Source organism: Numenius arquata, chromosome Z (genome assembly GCF_964106895.1).
Source record: "Numenius arquata chromosome Z, bNumArq3.hap1.1, whole genome shotgun sequence".
Lineage (NCBI taxonomy): Eukaryota > Metazoa > Chordata > Aves > Charadriiformes > Scolopacidae > Numenius > Numenius arquata.
The window spans coordinates 26,062,904-26,086,157 of NC_133616.1; the positions used below are offsets into that span (position 1 = coordinate 26,062,904).

The window sequence follows — 23,254 nt, forward strand, 5'->3', positions numbered from 1 at the left end:
ACTCCAGTCTCGTCAGTTGTTTGCCCTCTGGTCTGTGGTCCTAGCCTGGGTGCTGGCAGCTGAACCCTCACTTGTTCCATGTGGTGGCCACTGTGACTTGAGGTCCCTTTCCAGTTGCTGGAGGCACACTTAAGTCCCCTCACTTTGCTGCCTCTAGTTGCTGGTGCCCAAGGACACATGGGCCCTCTAGCCTGTGGCCTGACTGTAATTGCTGGCACATATATGCACCTTCACCCTGAATAGAGAGTACTTCACCAAGGAAAATAGTAAAAAATGAAATTTAATGAGAAAATACAACACACCATGGTGATCAGGTGCAGGGAACAGAAGGGTAGATGTACGAACCAGCAAAGTGTTTAGATGTGTCCAGCCTTTTTTATTTGCTTATCCCTCTATTTTCCCCTACTTCTTCCTCCCCAGATCACATAGATTCCCCCCACTTCTCTTTTGCTTTGGTTCCTCCCCAAAACATCCCATGATAAGTCTTGTGCAATCTTAAAATACGTTTCATTTGCATCCCATACCTGTATGTAGTAAAGCCCTCACTCTGAAAGGTGCTCTGGTGTTGATTGACTCTTGACGGATTTAACAGCTGGATGTGGGAGCTGAGGCTCTCCTGAGGTGGTCCTGGGAGGGGCCTGAGAGGGTATCCTTTCCTATGAGTCCTAAATTTGGGTTCCCTCCTGCTACTGTATCTCTCAGCACCTCTGGGCTCATGGTTCCTGTTAAGGATTTGGGAGAAACTAGGGCAGAGTATTACTTGCAAACATCTCTTTAGCCCCCTTGTCTCTCTGTGCTCCTTTGGGTGTGTGCAGACAAGGTTTTATCACATAACCTAACAGAAATTAGTAGAAGCCTTTCATTCACTGTTTATATCTTATGGGCCTTTTCTTATATTTTAAAACAAACGGACAGTTATGTGAATTCACATGTCCTGCTCTATGCCATAGTCAAATTTCCCTCATTACTTATTTTTCCACCATTTAGTGCTAACATATTTGTGTGAGAAGAGACCGTTAAACTGAAGAGAGATCAGGGCATTCAGTAAAGTGAGCTGACTAATTTCTTTATCAAGCCTAGTTAGATGACAAGTTTAGGTCATAATGTATGTATTCTTCCAGCCATCTAGTTAGCCCATCAGGGTCTCAGAAACCTTCATCATTGTCCAGTTTTTAGGACGCTTTTGAAATGATGACAAATTACTGGGTTAAGTCAGATTCTTAGTACATTGATCCTGATACTGTTTTATGAAAATGTTTTGCCAAATTTTTCCTGTCCTTAAGAATTCTTACACAAATCTGTCTGTACAAATTGGTACAATGCAGTAGCAAATGCATCAGTTCATCCGAATGACTTTGTATCCAAGTGACTTTCCTGCCCAGAAATGGCTGCTGGTTTTTTTTTTCTTGCCTTTTTTTTTTTTATCAGGGCTGAGTACTCTGATACAGGGAAATGGAGGTGAAGAAGCAGTAGAACACGTTCATTTGTTTTAAGAGAAGCAAAGGGCATTTTATTGTTTACACAAGTGCCTTCTGATTTTTGTTTTTATAAGTACACGCTGACCTCAACTTGATTATGTGCATCATGTCATGGATGGTAAGGATACAAAAAGTGACCTAATAAACAATTGGTGGTATAGAACAAAAATAAGTCTTGGTCAATAACTCATGGAGTTTGATGTGCTTATATTGATAAACTAATTAAACAAATCTGTCTGTGTTCCTCAAGCCTAATGTGCCCCTGTTATGATTAGTTTTATAGAAAGGAGCATTTCAACATTGAACGAAGGTAAATGGTAAAAGAATAGTGTAGTCACGAAGCTCTAAGTGCTTCCATTTCTAGTCACAGAGTGGTTTCAAGCAAAGGAGGCTTTCTTTGCACACCTGCAGTCATTCATTGCATAGGCCTCTTGTGGTCAATGTTGATTGCTGCTTGTCTATAGCTGAACAACAAATAATTTAGTATGGTGTAACCTTCTGTGATTTAATATTATGCTTTTTGCCAGAATTGGCACAAAGATACATCTTCTGATAGTGACAGTAATTATAGCACAGCTGTAGTTGAGGGTCTTTCAGAATTTTCCATTATAAACCCCAATAGTAGGTTTACAACTCAGATGTAAAAAATGTTTTCACTGCTTCCTGGGCATATGGTGACCATGAGGGGGTAAAGTGAACTAAATTGAATGCCCTCCTCCCCCAAAATCATACTGAGGTTTTCTTAATCTTTGAACATTGCATCCTTTGTAGTATGCTTATATTGGCTACATCTTTTGAATGCTTGTAGTTAGGCAAAAGTGGATCTAATACCCTTTGCTTTTGTCCAAGACATGGTTAGAAGTGCTCTTTTAGTCAGATTTAAATAGCGTAAGTTACTATACTTCAGCTGGAAGGTATTTCCTTTCACATTCTCTTTCAAATGTGTTAAAGTAATTGATTTTAAATTGGAAAAAAAAGTAATTGATTTTAAATTGGAGAGACGTGGGTTTGATGGATGAACCACTCAGTGGATAAGGAATTGTCTGTATGGTTGCACTCAAAGAATTGCAGCCAACAGCTCAATGGAGTGGAGACCAGTGACAAGTGGTGTTCCCCTGGGGTTGATATAGGGACTGGTGCTGTTTGTCCATGTCACCAACAAGCATGTTAGTGGGTTTGTGTGCACCCTCATCAAGTTTGCTGACCACACCAAGCTGCATGGTGCAGTCGACATGCTGGAGGAAAGGGAACAGCAAAGGGCTATGAAGATGGTTAGGGAACTTCCTCATCTCTCTTATGAGGAAGGGCTGAGGGACTTGGGTATTTTTATTCTGGAGAAGAGAAGACTGAGGGGGGATCTTAACAATGCCTATAAGTACTTAAAGGGTGGGTGTCAAGAGGATGGGGCCAGTCTTTTTTCAGTGGTGCCCAAGAGGTTACCGAGTGGTTTCAGTGGCTACCAAGGGGTAACGGGCACAAACTTGAACATAGAAAGTTCCATCTAAACATGAGGAGGAACTTCTTTACTTTGAGGGTGGCAGAGCACTGGAACAGACTGTCCAGAGAGGTGGTGGGGTTTCCATCTCTGGAGACATTCAAAACCCACCCGGACATGTTCCTGTGCAACCTGCTCTAAGTGGGCCTGCTCTGGCAGGGTTGTTGGACTAGGTGATCTCCAGAGGTCCCTTCCAACCCCATATCATTCTGTGATTCTGTGAATACCATCCAGAGGGACCTGGACAGACTTCAGAGGTGGGCCTGTGTGAACCTTGCAAAACTCAGCAAGGCCAAGTGCAAGCTCCTGCATATGAGTCAGGGTTATCCCAAACACAGATACAGTCTATGTGGAGAGTGGATTGAGACGAGTTGTAAGGAGAACACCTTGGGGGTGTTGGTTGATGAGAAGGTCAACATGAGCTGGCAATCATAGAATCATCTGGGTTGGAAGGGACCTTCAAGATCATCTAGTCCAACCATCAACCTAACTCTGACAAAAAAAAAAAAAAAAAATCACTAAACCATGTCCCCCAGCACCATGTCAACCCATCTTTTGAACACCTCCAGGGATGGTACCTCAACCACTTCCCTGGGCAGCCCATTCCAATGCTTGATAACTCTTTCAGTGTAAAAATTCTTCCTAATATCCGACCTGAACCTCAAATGTGCCCTTGCAGCCCAGAAAGCCAACCATATCCTGCCATACATCAAAAGAAGCATGACTAGCAGGTCGAGGGGGGTAATTCTGCCCCTCTACTCCGCGCTGGTGAGACCCCATCTGGAGTACTGCGTCCAGCTCTGGAGTCCTCAGCACAAGAAGGATGTTGACCTGTTGGAGAAAGTCCAGAGGAGGGCCACAAAGATGATCAAAGGGCTGGAGCACCTCTCCTATGAAGACAGGCTGAGAGAGTTGGGCTTGTTCAGCCTGGAGAAGGGAAGGCTCTGGGGAGACCTTATAGCAGCCTTCCAGTACCCAAAGGGGACCTACAGGAGAGATGGAGAAGGGACTCTTTATCAGGGAGTGTATTGATAGGATGAGGGGTATTGGTTTTAAACTGAAAGAGGGTAGATTTAGATTAGATATTAGGAAGAAATTTTTTCACTATGGTGGTGGTGAGACATTGGCACAGGTTGCCCAGGGAGGTTGTGGATGCTCCATCCCTGGAGGTATTCAAGGCCAAGTTGGATGGGGCTTTGAGTAACCTGGTCTAGTGGAAGGTATTCCTGCCTATGGCAAGGGGGTTGGAACTAGATGATCTTCGAACCTAAACCACTCTATGATTCTACAATTTTGAGTTTCAGGGTAAACTAAAACAGGCTTATTGAAATCCTTGGCTATTGCAGTTTAACCTATTTTCCATTAAAAAAAAACCATGAAGAGTGTTCAGCTGGTCAGCTGCCACATGTCAACTTCTTAGATTATTCAAGTCTTTATTTACTAGTTGATAATATAAAGCAGTACTTTGTTATTAGCCTTCATCTGACAGTGTTGTTAAGTAGGTAATGTTGCAGCACTTCAGGGAGTTTCTGTTAAAAGAATTACAGTAAATCATAAGACATTTGAGAAGCATGTGATTACTCTAGTGATATATTAACTCTTTCTTCAAAGACGAAAATGTTGATGAAATTGTGCAATCTAGGACTTGGTTTTATAGACTTCTAAAACTTTCTGATAATTATGTTAATTGTGTTTTTCTTTTCAGATAAAAAAGCTTGTATATGTTTATCTGATGCGTTATGCAGAAGAGCAGCAAGATCTAGCATTATTGTCCATCAGTACTTTCCAGCGTGCTTTAAAAGTGAGTGACTACTAAATAAGATTCATAGAGAGTTCTGAGTGGGTATCACAGAAATTAAAATATCTGTATAAGTGTAGTCTGGTAAACTAAAGCGTGTAAATGTCTACATCGTTTCAAGTTATGTCATTGACGTCATTTTTTGTGCTATCTCAAACCTCTTCAAGCAGCTAAGCCTGCATAAAGTAAAATTACTTCCCTAAAGAAAAGCAGCAGATTGGTGCTCTCAAATTCTCAGGCCCGGCATTTAATTTCTGGAGTGACTTTTCTTTTTCCAAGATAGCTTATGTATGTCAAAAGAAGACCTTGTTATTCCCCTGAGCCACCTATGTTCCTTTTAGTTTGTGTAAAACGTCTTTGTATACAACAGAATTGGAACATAAGCAAGACAGTAATAACTAAATTAAAATATTTAGTGTGTTGCATATGCTACTTTTTTACTAAAAGCGCTGGAGAAAAAGCATTTTTTACCGTTCCATTTCAAATTCAGATCACAATAGGGAATGGGATTAGAGAACAAAGATTAGGATTGCCTTTGAAGTGTTACTGTGTGGAAAAGAAAGATTTATTAAATCTCTGTCCTTAAATTTGGCCAGTTTTTATATTAAGAGAAGATTTGGTTTTTGTTTGTACTCTTCTTGTAAGGCTACTCTAGGTTCGTAATCAATTTTTGTCATGTCACTGATCTTACATCTTGTTGGAAAATGTTGCAATCAGAGTACCAGTTGTGCCACTGTAGGAGCATGCCACAGCTGACAAGAGCTCTCTGCCCTTTTCCTTACACCTTTTGTCTCAGTGTCACATGTACTACCTTTTCTATCTGTGTCTGCCATGAACAGCTAAAATTCAAATTGCTTTACATCTTGTGCTTCTATTGAGATATGTATACAGTGAACACTTTCTCATGGCATAACTTTTTAAAAAGCTGTGGAAAGCAGGAACAAAAGGAGGGGGGATAACTCAAATATTGTGACTGTGAGTAATTCAAAGGAGTGGCGGTGTGGCAAGGGAGAAGGCTCCAAGCTAGCTGAGGTTTTCAGCAACTAAGGAAATTACTAAGCCTGCTATGGAAGATTAGTGAACGTAATTAATTCCTTCTGTTCACTTTTTGTAACATTTTGTGTATGGTTTTGTAATGAAGTAAATAATTTGGCTTGATGTGTGGAGATTTTTTTCCTCCCTGTTTAGAAAGAACTTTTTAGGGTATTTTAAACTTTTGTGATTGGAGATGAGCTTTGCAAACTTTGATTAGAAGTTGTTTTTCTAGAACCTGTCCAATTAAGTGCTTCATCATCCAGATACTTACTGCCCATCAGCTGCTTAGATGTAGGAATTTTGAGAGTTTAGATGAACTGAATACCAGTCTGAAAAACCATGTTGCCAAATCTCAGTCTTTGGGAGAAATGTTGTCTAGGAAGTGCCCTTCTGGCAGACAGTACACTGAATTAATGCGGCTGCAATTTCAGTTTGCTGAATTTTAGAGGATTTAGTACATGATTAAGCAACATTTCTCCCATATGTCCCAAGGTCATGATTAATGGACAAGGTTTACATAACAGTTCCTCCAGATCCAGATGTTTTGTGATATTGTCGAATCTCCAAGCTATTTACATTTGGCTTAATATTTTCACATGTACTTAAGAAAATTCATTTTGTTACTGGCTTCAGCTTATTTCTTGCAATAAAGTGTAAAATAGATATGTTGTCAAGAACTTGAGTGGCATTGACACAACTGAGAACCACATTTTTATTTGAGAGTTCTTATATTTAAGTAATAAAAATGAGCTAGGCATGTTTTTCAGAATATCTGTATTGCACTTGGATTGCAGAAAATGTTTCAGATCATTAGATAAAATATTAGTCTTTTTTGTCCATCATTCCCATATTTTGCTTGGAAACATGAATTATGTTAATGTTTCCCTTTTCCAGATTGCCAGATCTTCATAGTGTTCCGATATTTTCTGTCTGTCTTTTACTTTTTTTGGTTGTTGCAAGTTTGAAATTGCAAGTGTGAAGTTTGGCACTTTTTCTTATTAGCATGGCCTTAGCTTGCAAGCCTGGCTGAGAGTCAGATTTACACGTGTAAATGTGCAGTTACTAATTAATGTAAACACTGCAGAGAATTTAGTGATGCATTTCTGCACTATCTTATTTTATTTCTCCCATTCTCTCTCATTCTTTAGGATCCTAATCAGTTAATCCGCGCAAGTGCTTTAAGAGTTTTATCCAGTATCCGTGTCCCAATTATTGTTCCCATTATGATGCTTGCCATTAAGGAAGCCTCTTCTGATTTATCTCCTTATGTGAGGAAGAATGCAGCCCATGCAATCCAAAAACTGTACAGGTAAGTGATTCTGACAAATACTGAAAAGCAATTTTAAGATAGTTGTGGTATATGTTTTTTAAGACTACTGGGGGGGTTGGCATGTCTCAGATGTATCAGATGCATTTCTTAAAAAATATAAAGTGTGTGTAGGCATTCCACCACTCAACTGATTTGGTTGGAATTCAGGCAAGTCTCTTGTTTGCTAGAATAAAGGGATAACTATGAAGAGATACAAAAAGAAACTGTTATCTTTTGTTTTTAGTATAGCAGTTATTGTCATTTGTGTGGCAACTATTTTGATGGGTATTCTAGAATCAGAAATTTCTGTGTCTAGCATCTTTATGTTTAATCCTGAAGGCATTTGCTATAGTTTGTATTACAGGTGACAAATGAATACTACCTTGTAGAAATATTTATTTATGCAAATCCAAATCTTCCTCGTCCCTGTTCAGAAATTCTAGTTGTGGAAGAGTTCATATGAAGAGATGGGTACTGGTTTACACAGGTGGGGACAGCAAAACCTTTTCCTTTGTTTTGGAAAGGCAGGCATTTATTCTACTACTTAGTTCCCTTTTACTTTGCCTGTGCCAAAAAGAGGAGGGTAAGAGGTGTTAGAAGTTCCGAATAAGGTAGTGTGGCGCTGCTGCAATTCCATGTCCCCAGGCAGACCAACCAGTAGTGAGGCTGAGCATGTATTCCTAATGGGCAGGCACACGCAGGCACACACATGCGTGCATGTGCACACACCCCCCCACACCCCCCCCCCCCACACCCCCCAGATGCATGCAGCCAGCTGTACAGATCAGCACAGGCAGAAAACAGCACTCATGCAGACAAAACCAGCACCAACAGCCTTATCCTGTTGCACTCTCTGGCTGATCAGGATGCAGGCCCACTAGTGGACCTATGTATGTACAATATAGATCCCCCCCAATAATGATGCTTGATGCTCAGTCTTTCCAGTAACTGGCCTCGGATTCATGGTCTCCACAGTCATTGGCAGTGACACAATGCTTGTGACCCCACTGCAGTTGCTGTTACAGTCCCCCTTAGTCAGAAACACACATGCCTCCACCCTTTCACTTGAACACTGTGAATCCCACAGTAGCTGGGTTTAGACACTCAGACTACGTAGTAGCTGGCCCTTATATCTCCTCATCTCCAGTTGTGTCTCGCTGGGTGGAGAAGAAGAGTAGAGAAAACAGAGAGACTGAGACACAGAAATGGTTATCTCAGTCAACCTGCAGACCTTACAGTCTCTCCAATAGTTGGCCTGGGTGCCCTGGTTGCTCTGGTAGCCAAAATCTCCAGTTATCTCACTCAGAGATATACACATACACACACGCCCAGTCCAGACCTACAGCTCCACTTCAATATCTGGCTTCCTAAAACACCTAATCTGCCTTGATATTCTCTAGCAATCAGACACTGACATACATACTTGCTATAGTTGCTGGTACTGGTGTTACATGGGTCCTTACAACCCATGGCCTGACTCCAGTTGCTGGAGCTTAGGCTGCATATCACATGTGCACGCAGAGTAGAGACTGCCTCACCCAGGAAAATAGTTGGAGTTTAATGAGAAGACGGAACAGACTGTGGTCAATCAGGTGCAGAGTGTGGCCAGACAAGCATGCTGAACACCAATGGATTTACATACAACTGGCTGCTTTTTTGTACCTATCCCTCTGTTTTCCTATGCTTGTTCCTCTTGAAATCATCTAGATCTCTCACTTTCCCTGCTTTTCATTTCTCCCGTAAACATGTCATAGTAAGTCTTGTACAATCCCAAAATGCTCTTCTGGCATTGCGTATTAAGTCTCATAGCCCTGTAGCTAGTAACACCCCTAAGTCTGAAAGGTGCTTTGGAGAGACTCTTGCAGTCATGATAGGTTCATTTCAGGACCATAAGGCTGATGGCTTTTTCGTGGCAGATCTCCGAAGAACCTGGGCAGGGTCTCCTACCTTCTGGTGATTTGTTAATTTATTTATTTTTTCCTTATTGTGCTGAGTACTCTCATGTGATGGCCCTGGGAGTAGCTGGGTCAGGATGTTACTGGAGTTTCCCCCACCTTTGTACTCCTCTGTGTGCAGCCAAGCCTTTTATCACATAATGTAACAAGAGGGAATGGATTTTTAAGTCCCTTCCTGCTATTTGAGTAGTTTATTTTTTATTAGCATCTGGTTCCAGCACACAAAAGACTTTTTGGCCTGAATTATTCTTCATACACAGAATGTCCTTTGACTTCCTGATAGTATCAAAAGTACTCAGAGGAGTTTGGCAGTAATGGTCTGTTAGTGCCAGCAAGGCGCAGCAGTATCTGGACAGCAGGCTACTCTATGGAATTTTAACTTAAATTGACGCTTCCTTTTCTTCTCTTTTTTACTAGCCTGGATTAAAGAGCTGATTGGTGCGAAACTGGAAGATGCTGAAATCTAACTTAATTACTAAAAGATGTTTTATCTGTCTTTCATCCAATCTCCAGATATGATTGCATCTTCAAAAACGATTTGTATTTTTTCTTATCTCTGGTTCGTATGATATCCTATGCTTATATGATGGTAGTAGCAATATTTTTAAACCTTGCAAATACCATAAAAAGATATGTTTTATGGTAAAAAAATACAGCAGCACAATCCGGAGAAACTGGCCTAACTCCCTTCTAGTTTCCATGAATTCCTGACTGGTCGTAAAAAGGACATCCAGCTCAGATAGCAAAGGAAAACTAATGGAACTGATGTTCTGTAAAGGTTTCCTAAATGCTTTTGTGGGCCTGTACGTCCTTCACAAGTTTTCACTCTGTGTGAACATTCTAGGCATCATAATGCAAGTTTTCAAGCTGCAATAGCTGCAAATTTGACATTACCTGGACTAAAATAAGCTGCTTGGTTACTTGTGAGTGGAGTTGTAACTAGCAATTGTGTCCTTGGTAGCAGGATTTGGGAACTGCTTATAGAAAGCAAGTGAACTATTATTGTCACATTTTCAAAATTTACTTATACAAATGCCATATCTCATAGCACTGATTTACTTCAGGAACCAAGGGGAGAGAGTATAGTTTTCTGGATCACTTGAATAAGCAGCAGTAATGGGAACTGGTGAAGAGTCTAATTTACCTGTCCACAGGCAGGTCCAGTTGGCTTGCCTGCAAATAAGTCTTCAACAGGCAGTCTCAGCAGATGTTTCAACAAGGATCATGACTGGTAGCTCCACAATTCAGTGATGCAGATCATATACTCATGGCAAGGTTATCTTTTGGACTATATGTGATGAGCAAGTAGTTTCAGAAGACTCTCTCTGAAGTTGGAATTCTGGAAGGGATGGATTTTTGATGTGAAGATCAGTCAACAGTTTATATGCTCTCCTAAATCTAATTACTTCATCTTCTTTGAGCATTTGAGTAAGACGAAGTAATTGTTTATTCTAATAGTGCCTGTATGCTCCATTTGCTTTTTGGTTTCCATGACTTCTCTACTTGTTTGATAGTCCTGTCGTTCAGTTAGGGCTCCAGTTAGACTTCTGGATGGAGGTTCAATACTCCAATCTTCCTTGCATTTAGTGTCATGGTGTTTGGATGGGTGTCTGACCTAGAAGAGCTTGTTCATTAGTGGTTCAATCAATCCTAACAGCAGGAAGCTTACATATCAAAGAGAAAAGATTTCAGGCATAGTGTGAACAGCAACATTTGTGCCCAATGCAATCAACATTGCTAGGTACGTTTAAGTAATTTTATCATTGAAAATGTCAGACCTCTTGCTTATTTCACTTGGGATGCATTTCAAAGCTATTAGTATCTTCTGTCTATCAATAGAAAACTCTACTGTGTACTTGCACCTTCTTGCAGCGAAATTTGGAAAAGGACTTCTTAAAAGCCCTATCACTAATATTGATAGATTCCATTACTAGTATCTGATAATACCAGTAATAGATTCTACTATTACTGGTAGATACCATAATGGGAGCAGATCGCTCTGAGCTCTTCAACCTGTTCTTTTATTTTCTCTCCAAGAATGCTGCCTTCCTTATCTAAAACATCAGGAAAGAGGAGGGGAAGGAATGTGAATTCAGTTATTGGAGCACTTGTTGAAGATTTTCTTGATTGCATAACAAAAGCGGTATTTTTCAAAGTTTCTTAGTTATAAGTACTTCTTTCATTTTAAATTTTATCCCATTTTTGAAATTTCGAAATAAGTTTTATTAGAAAGACTTATGGCTATTCCTCTGAAGGTTTTGGTCCTTGGCAGAAAATCTAGTAAACTTTTTTTGACAAAAATAGAAGTTGGAACAAAAAGTAATTGTAAAAGTACCTATAGAACAATGTGCTGTTGCTTTGCTTATGCTGATGGTGGCTTCTAACAAAGTTGTGTTATCCATTGAAGCATGTTCTTGTATTGCTAGGTATTAGAGCCTTAGCAAAGTAGTATGCAGCTAGATACGGTGTGAATCTGTAGCTGGGAAGGATATACTGTGCCTTAGGGCAGTTCATCACTCAGCATTAAAGCTGAAATGTACAATAATGACTATATACTTCCTTACTTATCTGTAATTGTATCCACATTGAAATGACTTTTCAAAGGCATAGAACTACATATCTGTATAGCTCTTCGTACCTGCTTTCTGTTTGTATTTTCTTCTGCCTTGGTTTTGAAGTCTTCCATCTGTTATAGATCCATGATGAAGCAGCAGCTGGAAAGAAAAGTTGGTGCTTACCTACCTAAGATGCAAGCTTGACAATAACAAATGTTTCTGGCAAATTTTTCTCTGCTGTTTGAATATGAAAAGGACAATACGAAGACTGTTGTTTGCAACTCTTGTTTTTTCTCTGTTTTTACTATTTATATAGGACTTCAAGCAGTCTATTTTTCATCAGCTTTCACACCTACTTTGTATAGGTACACTTAAATACAATGTCCAAATTTTTGAGTTCCAGTACTTCTGACTAAAATTAGTGAAGTTAACAAAGTGTCTTACTTGAAGCATTATATTTATAATTTGATAATAAAGGTTTGATTCTGCTTTGTCGTGATGTTCATTCACTGCTGAGTTCATTCATGCTGAAATTTCCTTCTGCAGAAGCAGTGAAATCCTTGTGACTTAACATCTGAAGCTCAGTCAAGTTCTCCCTAATGGCTTGGCTTGTCTTAATGTTTCTTAAATCCTAAAATTTTTATGAGTTTAAGTATTAAGATTCTTATAGAACGCACATAAGTGGTAACATAAAGTTAATCTTTAAAATTTAATTTTATACTCCTTCAATTCAGTTCTATATTCCATGATTAACTTTATTTTCAGTCAAGTTCTTTTACAATCAGTTCTTTGGAATACTTGATTTTTCTGGAAGTGGTTTCTTCAATGCTTTTTGTTCCCAGCTTATGTCTAAAGGTGAACAAACTTAACATCTTTTCAATTCGGGTATGTCTGATCAAATGAGTAAAAACAATTTCTATTTTTCCTTCTAGTCTTGATCCAGAGCAAAAGGAGATGTTAATTGAAGTGATAGAAAAGCTTTTGAAGGACAGAAGTACGGTAAGAATCAGTATTCTATTACATACGCACATATTTTAAAGAGTTTACTCCTGAAGCTGTCATTCAGCAGTACATGATATACTTTCCTAACCCTTGCTGATGTGTTTTTATATGTTTTTAGATAGAAGTATCATCATGTATTTATGCACCATACTATGACTGTAATCGTGACCATCTCCTTTAATAAGGCTTGTAATTGTACTTGCATCATGGGTATTAATCACCTGATTTGTTAGCATCTTTTTGTGTATGCTTCTTTAAACTTAATTTTGAAAATGAAAGTTATATAATTGTATGACTACAAGTGTCTATGTGTAAACACTTTTTCATTGGGGAATTAGCTAGGTCATTTCAATTTGTTTGTGATACTGTAAGAATAAATTACTTCTGTATGATGTACAGTATGCCTGTTGAAGTCAGTCTGCCTTGTAGTGTGTACAACTGTTAAGCAATGATACTTGCTGTATGCTTGTTTGTTCTTGCAAATATCCCCACTTCCAATCTGGTAAGTAAAACAAACACCCTGGGACAATTTCTATAAATTTAACACCCCTGTTTGCCTGTACTATATAGGTACAGGTTTTCTGTATGAACGCCTGGATGTCTCAAAATGGTCACACACTTTATTTTATTTCCTGCACCCTACAAATAAGTTTCACAAGTCTAAGCCAGAGAGGTAATTGAGCAAGGAGTCTTCATATAGAAAAAAGAGTTGTAAATTAAAACATTCTCTTCTTGTTCTTGTTGAGACTACTAATTTAGTGAATGTAATCCTTTTTTGAGTAAAATAAAGTGTTACTAGGTACCAGATAGTGTGATGCTTCATCCCCTATTTACCAAGTGTTTTTCTAAGACACAGGAATGTATCATCTGTTGTTCTAGCACAGTCCAGGTGTTCAGGACATAAATGGTGCTGCTCTCTAAAAAACATCTCGCAACTTCCACTGAAGGGTTACTGAAGGAGAGTGTCAGAGCTTAATGGCTCAGCAGACAGTAAATCATCTAGTTAGTTCTCCTGACTGCATCTATGCTTGACCTGTACTCATTTGTCAGAGGCCTTTGTGCTTCTGTGGAGTTGCCCCCCAGTGGTTCTTTGTGTATTTTCTTTTTGTGGTTCATGCTCTTGGTGTGCATGCAATCTGTGAAAGTGAGATTAGGTTCTTATACCTGTGGAGGCATAAAGGGCTGAGGAGCCATCTTTGTTTCTTTTAACTGCTGATGGCAGAAAAATAAAATCCAGGAGTTTTCACTCTGTTTCCTAGTTCTTATTGCATATGGTAAATGGCAAGCTATGCCATTTACTTTACAAAATGTTAGAGGAGAAAAGTGTGGTGTAGGTTCGGATCTTCTTTTTCCCCAGCACACTGATCCTGGCATTTGGAGCTACTTATAAGGGGATTAATGCTCGTTGCTTAGTACGTGCTGCAATTCCATTGCTTCTGTGACACTGAAAAATGGACACTGTATTTATGAAGATACCGGCTGAAGCAATAGACAACATTATGCAATGTTGTCAGCACTTTCAGGAAGCTAAGAATGATGGTCTAGAATTGGGTCTTCTGGACCTCTTTGGAGACATAATATGGTTAGCTGCTGCAACTTTTTCCTCCCTCTGCTTCCTCTTGGTCTGTTCCCTAGGAAGATCTGAATGCAGCCTGGGCTGAGACGTCAGGTTCAGTTTTACTTTTTCGGGGTGTGGTATGAAGAATTATTATGCCAAAAAGGAACTGTACAAATCTCTTTTCAGGACTTTCTGAATCAAAATCAAGTATTAATATGTGCTTTTCATCCCAGACTCCACAGCTTGTTGTGATCTAAAGTGGATCGATCTGTCTTTAGTCCTTGACAGCTTTGGGAAGACCGATCTGGCATGGAAAGCTTCACCTTAAGTAGCTATCTTTTGTCGTGTTCCACTGAACGTTCTCAGAAAACCTCCACATTTACTAACAGAAAGCGCATAGTCCACAAGAGTTTTATTAGCAGGTAACTCCAATATGAATAAGCTTATTCTTTGCCTCTAATTGGAGAACGTAGTCATTTGCTTGTAGTGGAGGAAACAGAGTGCCACTTGTATCTACTTTTAGCTTTTAAAATTGGAGAAGATGGAGCTGCTTATGGGTGGTGGTCCTTCTATACAGGTGTATCCCTAGGTAGCCTAGATAGCCTTACATTGGTTACTTTTTAAGTCTTATTTAAACTCCTCTTGGGAACCTTGTATTAATTTGAACCACCTTTTTGTAGTCTCTAAGGGAAGCTGAATTTCATACACTTAGCATAATCAAAAAGGGTTCTTCTACATACATAAAGAAAAAGCTTCTAGAAAATATTTTGCTGTCGGTGAAGAAAGTTAGGTTGGATTTGTTGCCACAGGAACTGTAGAAATCAGTCTGAGCTGTGGAACAACAACATTTTGTCATAGCCTTATGAAGTGCATGTGTTTGATTAATGTATTTTTCAGGTTTTTGCAGCTTCTGTTGCCTGTTTGACAGACAGGTGGCCTGAAATTTGTAGGCTGTTAGTGGTGGAACTCAGACCACAAGTGTTTGCTTGGTGCTAATCTTTGGATTTCTTTAATTTAAATGCACAGAAGCTGTTCCCTTACATCAACATTAGTTGTCATCTTGTGATAGTTTTAATCTAATGTTGGCAGATCAGTTCATTGGGCAAGTGATGGTGTTTTCATTAAATAGTGTCTTTACCAGAGTGAGAGGGTCTTAGTGACTTCAAGAATTGCTGAACATCAGTGGTTGTCCAGCTTTTTTTCCCTTGATGGAAATGTCAGTTTACTTTTGGCATTTCTGAAGGGCTGATAATCCTCAGACAAACCATAGTGCATTGTACATAATGTTGTTGTGGGAAGATCTACCATGTGATTTTGTTTGGGTTTTTTTTGTTCTTACTCCATTTGTTTAAGACATGTTTGAGACTTCACTTTATTAAAGTGTAAATTTTTACTCATAATTTGTTTATTTTCTGTAACCATTTGTTGTCAAGCAGTGTTTTTGAAACTTACTGACATACTCTCTATGTTAAAGTGAGACAGAATAGCTACTCAACATAAATGCTTCTAAATTTATGGAAACCGGAAAATTTTTTTTCAGAGAGAACATGCTATTGTGGATTATTAATGCAGTTTATGTTGCACAGAAAAGTCACAATGTATTTAAATTAGTCAGAGTCATTTTACATTTGAAATAGCAAGAAACTGTCTGGATGGGAATTTTACTACAGTAAAATTAAGCCATTTTATCAGACCGCACAAAATGTGTTCATTTTTTAGGTCTCAATCAGTAGTAAATTTTAATATAAGCTGAGGTAAGCAAAACTTAAAATAAGATGAGGTCTAATCTTAACCGAGCACTTCATTAAAATTTCTGGTGAGATAAATGAAAGATCACTATCTTCCTTAAGTGACTTAACACGAAGATTCAATTAAAATCCAAGCTCTCAGTTAATCTAAGATGCAAAATTATCAAGTGCAAACCATCATTAACATACCCTGAAGGGTAGCTAACTGGGAATTAGAGTATGTCAACAAAGCTGTGATTTTCTGCCAGGTTATTTAATTTTTAAACAGATAAGATGTCTACAAATATTTTTATTATAGAGACTTAAGAAACTCCTAGTTAGGTTTTTACCCTGCTTTTCAGAAGAAAGTACCCCAGACTTTGATGAGCAGGTACAAGAGTGTGAATGCCTGCTCCTTTCATTTTTCTAGTAATTCTAGATAATCGAGCAATTAACATGATTTTATGTAGAAAGGAGGCGAACAGCATGTGTGTATGTTATGCTAAAATGATTTTCTCAGAAAGTAATATAGCTAGTCACGTAGTCATGTGTGAAGGTATAATTGGGTATTCGAGAGGAAACTAGTTTCCTTTTTCTTTTTAGTTGATTCTGTATCACTCACTCTAATTCTGTTTTTTCCATTCACTTAGCAAGCCTGATGATCTAACTTTGGGGCACAGGGTTTAAGGTAGGATTTGTTGCTGTTGTGATTTAACCCCAGTTGGCAGATATGACCACACAGCCACTCATTCACCCCATCCCACCCCCCATGCACGGGTTGGGATTGGTGAGAGAATCAGAAAAGTAAAAGTGCGAAAACTTGTGGATTGAGACAAAGACAGTTTAATGGGTAAAGCAAAAGCTGCACACCGAAGCAAAGCAAAACAAGGAATTCATTCACTGCTTCCCATGGGCAGGCAGGGGTTTGGCCAACCCCAAGAAAGCAGAGCTCCATCAATGGAACAGTTGGGAAGACAAATGCCATCACTCCGAATGCTCCCCTCCTTCCTTGTGCCCCCAGCTTTACATGCGGAGCATGACACCACATGGTATGGAATATCCCTGTGGTCAGTTGGGGTCAGCTGTCCCGGCTGTGTCCCCTCCCAACTGCTTGTGCACCCCGAGCTTGCTCGCTGGCAGGGCAGTGTGAGAAGCCGAAAAGGCCTTGACTGCCTGGCAACAACTGAAAACACCAGTGCACTGTCAAAAGTATTTCACATCCCAAATCCAAAATGTAGCACTATAAAACATAGCTGCTAATTAAAAAAGTTAACACTATCCCAACTGAAACCATGACAGTTGCTTAAATTGCTTTTGCCATACTGTGAGGGGCTGTAGGACTGCATTGTGTTTGTTGCCTGTGTATTTTACAAATATGATTGTGTAAACAACAATAAAAATCAAGTTCCTTAATGATACCTGAGTTATAGCAGTTTCAAAAAAAAAAATCTATGTTGATATTGAAAAGGAATCATATCTATTGTCCAAACCTGTAAAATGACAAGAACTTTTGACTTGCATTCTTCAGTCCAAACTAATAGTCCAAACTTAGTATCCCTAACTGTTTCTAAAGCTGCGTCTAAAAAGAAAAGGCAGAAGTAGACCTGTAGCTGGGATGTAGTTACATGGATGCAGGGCTTATTGAAAATGTCCAAACTTTTTACAGGTTTCTGTCCTTAACTTTGATCTGTTTTTATTTTGTTTGGGCAGATACCTCTGTTATAAGGAAGGTTTATGATGTTTGTGTGGAAATATAAATGCATGTGCTGCATGATAAAATGAATTTTTTTCAGCCCCATTCAGACAGAACTGGGATAGTATGTGGCCATATGTATTTTGTGCTGTATCATAACTGTTGCTATTATAGCTCCTGTTCTGGGACCAGGTAGTATGCAGAGTGCAGCACTGCTTTTGAACTCTTCTAAGACAGAAGAATGTTAGACAGAAATTTCAAAACATGTTGGCCTGACTTTGAGATGCTCATTGATTCCCAAGTATGTACTCCTGATGTTCTGTCCCCAGAAACCTCTGTTGTGAAGTAATACAGGAATGGATAGAGGCAAGTTTTGTGTTAAGACTGACAGTAAATTATCTTATTGCATGGAATTGGTTCATTGCTAATTAAGATTTACACTCTTTTCTAAAATAGGCTAGATTTTTCTTTAGCCTCTGCTAAAATAATATTTTTTTACTTTAATGAGAATATTTTAATAACATTAAGCTACTTCTAATATTTAAATAAATTTATTGTTCTGTTGTGGTGTGATAATTTACTCCTAAATATAAGAGATGCAACTTAGTATGAATTCTGTTTGGGGGTGAAAAGACTATACAAACCTGTGAGTATTGAGATTTCTTTTGCAGACTGCATGGTACTAGATGAAGCACAGATTCTTGTGAAGTGAGACCCCTTAGATTAAAAAATGATCCTAGGAATTGGTGATGGCTTTGCAATGAAGATCTTGATCTTTAAAACTAAAGCAGTGTATTTGGTGATAATGGGAAAGAAAGCTAGACTCTACTTTTCAACAATAGCCTTCTGTTAATAAGTTAATGGTTTAGTTTAGAACCCAAATGTGTGGATAAGACAATGTTTTCTTAAGTTATTGATTTCATGTTGGTAAAAGCTTCACTTTTGTGGAAAAATATTACTGAGTTTGTGCAGATGTTTTATTGTGATAGATCTATTATCCAGCTATTAGAAGATAAATGACTGATCTTTTCCAGTTTCCTTGCCTCCAGAAAATTGAAATAAGAAGGGGAATATCATTTGGGCTGTATGATTAGGGCAGGTGGGGTGGCCATTAATTTAAGAGAGAGGAATCTTGGCAGCGTAGGCCAACTTGCACTATATTATCAATCAAACCTCGATGCACTTCTTGTGATGACCCAGCACTCTCAGGTTTTCGCAGCGTTAATTAGAATTCATGACAAAATAGATGCAAGGAAACGTTTTGTACCCTTCATAATTTTATAGAAAATTTATTGTTATTAGAGGAACCATTTGCTTAGTGTGATTTTTTTCATTACCAGCTTGTCAACTAGCATAGATAATCTGGAGAAAATATGAACTCCATAGATTGGGTGTCACTTTTGTTGATGGTTCATGTAGTTTACCTTGGAGCACAGCTAATGGCTGAAGTTCATAGCAACAGCACAGAAAAACGTGGCAACCAGTGGAAGACAAATGAACCATGTTTATTGCTTTAATATAAAAAATACATAAATGGAAAGCAGCATTTGAATTTGATGAGCTCATTGCTGGTTTTGTTGGAGTGATTTATATTTTCTCCTTATACAAAAAGCTACTATTGACACAGTGAGATGGAAATTAACTGACTGTTTTTTGGAAACCGATATTTTTTGGTTTTATATTCTGATTGGATCGTTTTGTTTTAATTCTAAATATTTTTATGGAATGTTGAGCATTTAATAAACAAAGATTATTAGCTGCTCCTCTGATGTTTAGATATATAGTAGGATCATACTATAGGGGAAACAGTGTCAACTAGAAAATAATCTCTTATTAAGAAAGCATTAGGAAATTTTCTCAAATAAATCCTCTTGTTGCCAGTGCATTTTCAATCTTCACTCTCACTTCTCCTCCCCTCCCCTGTTTCAGATGAAAAGCCTAATTTTGGAAAATGCAATAATGGGGAGAGGGGCATGATCTTAAATAATGTCATGATGTATGGCAATTCCTGTATTAATTTGTAAATCTAGAGACTCGCCATGGGAATAAAATGCTTGTTCATCCAGTGCACCTCATACTGTATGTTCAAATTTTTTTAATATCTTTTAAGCATTCACAAGTGACAACATTCTCATTGTGAACTTGAGTAGGTGACTGATGTGAATTGAAATAAGTAATTATTTAGAACCCCTGTATTTCAGTATGACTATTTCTTTGTATCGAATTGGTGTGTTTTACTTACAGCAAGTGAACTTTTTAAAAGCCAGCGTTTTTCATGGGAGATATGCTCAGTTTTGAAAGATCTAAACTAGTGTTATATGTATTATTTTATGTAAGATTTCAAACTATATCATATCCAAATGAAAGACAAATACAGCAAAATGTGTGTGCAGTACTAGTAGCAGTAAAAGGCAAGGGTATCCATTCCAGAACTACAGTCAGACAGCAGCATCTGTGTCGTCCTTCACCTGTGAACCTAAAAGGGTATTTTTAAATATTAGGCTGTGACTATTCTTATTGTCATAAATTGATCTGTGTATCATTCCCTCTCTCTCTCTCCCCTGCCTCCTTCCCTCCCTCCTTTTCTCCCTTTGTATGTCAAGCCTGTCAAAGAGACCCTATACTGTCTTGTAGTGTGGAGGAGTAGAGTATCCATTAGAAAGTTGATGGGACAGTGACTAAAAAAAGTCTCTGTGGTCTAAAAATGCCATCCCTTTCTTCTAACACTTCAGGTCCATCTTGCTGTCCTCTGCAAGCTGGCCTTAACTATAGTTCAGAGGTTTGCATTCTGATAAAATTACTTTGCTGCAAGTGAGTTCTAACATAGAACTCTTCCCACCCTTTCTGTCTTCCATCCTCAACTTTATTTGGCCTAATTGAGTAGCTACTCAGGACTGATAGTGATTTGTCTGGAGTTAGGTGCTATCTCCTGCTGAACTTTGAATCCACACCTAAACATCAACTCACAGCAGTTTTTAATTACAGAACAGTTACTGCAGCACGATATTAAGAAGAAAGTTTAGTACAACAACATTAAAAGAAAAATCTATTGTTTTTGTGATACGGCAAAAAATAGCAAATTATTTTAGATATAAAGTGGGTTTTATTTAGCTCTATCAAATAATCAAATTTTGCTTCCTGAAATGAGTTGTATACTTGCTGGGACCAGCAGTTACCAGTATGTGGACAGACCTGGAGACAATAAATGCAACTTCACGTTTATTCTTATTGGTAATTCACAAAATCCCCACAGAGCCTGAAACTTGTTTAGCATAATAGCAAGACTATATTCTGAGCTGTTTTCTTTCAATTGTAATGTTGGGTGCATACTAATAAACCAAATGTCAGCCAAATACAGGGAGAAAAATGTAACATATGAATTTCATTGTATTTAATATTTCTCAAAAAGTACCATTTCAATAAACTGCACTTCTATTTAATTGCTTACTTTAAGTCATTGGGGAAATTTTAGAGGTTGAAATGCAGATCCCCAGTGCTCAGATAGAATATGACATTAATTTGCTGCCAGAAGGCTATACTGCATGCATGCTAACTGCATACATATCAGCTGCTTCATATAAAGTCTCATCATTTTAGTTATTTGACTTAACATGTACTCTGACACAAAACAAATCTTAATTAAAGCAATTAGAAGAGGAAGAACAGTAATTCCAGGTACACAATGACATGTCCTTATAATGCATGGTCAGCTTTTGCAGTTTTCCCACAGTTAAAGTAACCTGCTGACAGAATTTTAGTAGGAACCCCAATATATGTTTTGCTTCTTTATTTTTAAATGAAAATAAAGATCAGAAGGTTTTGACAAGCCTTGAAGTGTTAGAATGTTGAGAATCTATTTAATTTTCTCATGAAAACAAATATTTTTATAATCATTGTCAGTATAAGGATTTTTGTAGATATATAAAGATTTATTTCTAATGAAGGCAAAAAATGTGTGAGGACATAGCAGGGCATAAATGATCCATTCCTGCAATTTTGGAACTGATAGGGAAGTGCTGAACACCATGCAGAAATTCTGCTTCTGTTCTTGGAGGAAAAGTGTTAATGTAGCTCTGTATTGTATTGCTGATTTTCATGCCTTTTTTTGCAAAGTGTATTCATGAAGCTCTTAATGCAAAATTTCATATGACAGTTAATTTGGCCATATTAAGAGAGAAATTTGGATCCCAGTAGTGCTGGGAAACTTACCGCAGCTTCTCTTTAGTTTGATCCCACCAGTGTTGATAAGAGAATCCAAAAAGACCTTGTCGGGCGTTTCACTATATTATAGTTCTTGTTGTTTCCTGTTATTTCTGAGTTAATTGCAAGTTCTCTGATAATTTATTTGGAAACGATAAGAAAAAAAAATTATGCTTACATTGCACTGTGTCTTCAGGGCTGGGAGCTAAGATTTATGTATGTAATAGAGCAAATGTTTTCTCTTTTCTAATAAACTTACCTCAATTCTGTTTTAAATAAGGTACCTTTTCTGTGGGCTTAGGGTTTTTTGTTGTTGTTTCTTTTCACTTAATAGAAACAATTTTAAATTGCTGAGAATTGCTGGTATTAATTCTGGTTCTCACTTGTGGTTGAACTGTAGAAGGAACACTGAACTTCTGGTCTATATTTTGTTTTCTAGCTGGTAGCTGGGAGTGTTGTGATGGCATTTGAGGAAGTGTGTCCAGATAGAATTGATCTGATTCACAAGAACTACCGAAAGCTCTGTAACTTGTTGGTTGACGTGGAAGAGTGGGGTCAAGTTGTTATAATCCACATGTTAACTCGATATGCACGTACGCAGTTTGTAAGCCCGTGGAAGGTAAGTTTGTGACTTTTAAAACTACTATTTTGTGCTTGCATTCTGAATTATTTTGACTGTTGGATATACTTAGTCTTTTAAGATGCGTTTTTATGCAAACTCTAATAAAAATAGAAATCAAATGCGTAAGTCTTAGCTCTCTAAGGCTTCACTTTTACAAGGCATCCACCCTTCTTCTGAGCATGAGAGTTTTCCTTCCAGGCTGTAACCTGTTCTGATTTACCCTGGGCACATCCCATGGGCAGCAGAGAGATTGCTTTTTCTTTGAGCGACGTGGCTCTGCTCTAGGAGATTTTATGTGAGTCAAAGCTAGAAAGGTTTGCCATTCTGTCCTGACACTGGATAGAATCTACTTTCTTTGTAGGTATGAATACCCAGTGTCACAGAATAGTGAACATTACGTTGCTTGTCTAGGCTTTGTTCATGTGCTGAGGCTCTGCATGGAGGCTTGAGTATGTGTTTTTGAACTGTGCAATGTAAAAAAGGTTTTGGTATTTTTGTGTATATTATGTAAATATGAGTTTACTCTTACTTGAAATTATTAAAAGGGATATTCAAAGTACAAATCCTGTCACTTCTAACAGCAAACAAATAGACAGCTCAAGAAATTGATGCTATTAATATTGGTTTCAATAGGGATTTAACTCTGAATAACAATTTAAATTAAAAGACAGAATAATTCTGGAAAGAACTGTATAAAATTGCTCCACAGCTCCACAGTTGTTTGCATTTATTACAGTCTTGGGGATGTTACTACTGTTAAATTTTACCATTTAATTTGAAACTAATTCTTGTTTAAAGTTGTACATATTCATTGATACATATGTTGT

The 23,254-nt window shown here is 38.1% G+C and overlaps 1 protein-coding gene across 2 annotated transcripts in view; it reads left to right on the forward strand.

The window, feature by feature from the left end:
• The window catches only part of AP3B1 (adaptor related protein complex 3 subunit beta 1), a 160,504-nt gene that overhangs the window by 19,994 nt on the left and 117,256 nt on the right, over positions 1-23,254 (forward strand). For both annotated transcript variants that reach the window (XM_074166857.1, XM_074166859.1), the window contains exons 4-7: positions 4,679-4,774; positions 6,955-7,115; positions 12,558-12,624; positions 22,245-22,424. In XM_074166857.1, coding sequence (XP_074022958.1) covers positions 4,679-4,774; positions 6,955-7,115; positions 12,558-12,624; positions 22,245-22,424 — 504 coding nt within the window. The remainder of the gene's footprint in view (positions 1-4,678; positions 4,775-6,954; positions 7,116-12,557; positions 12,625-22,244; positions 22,425-23,254) is intronic.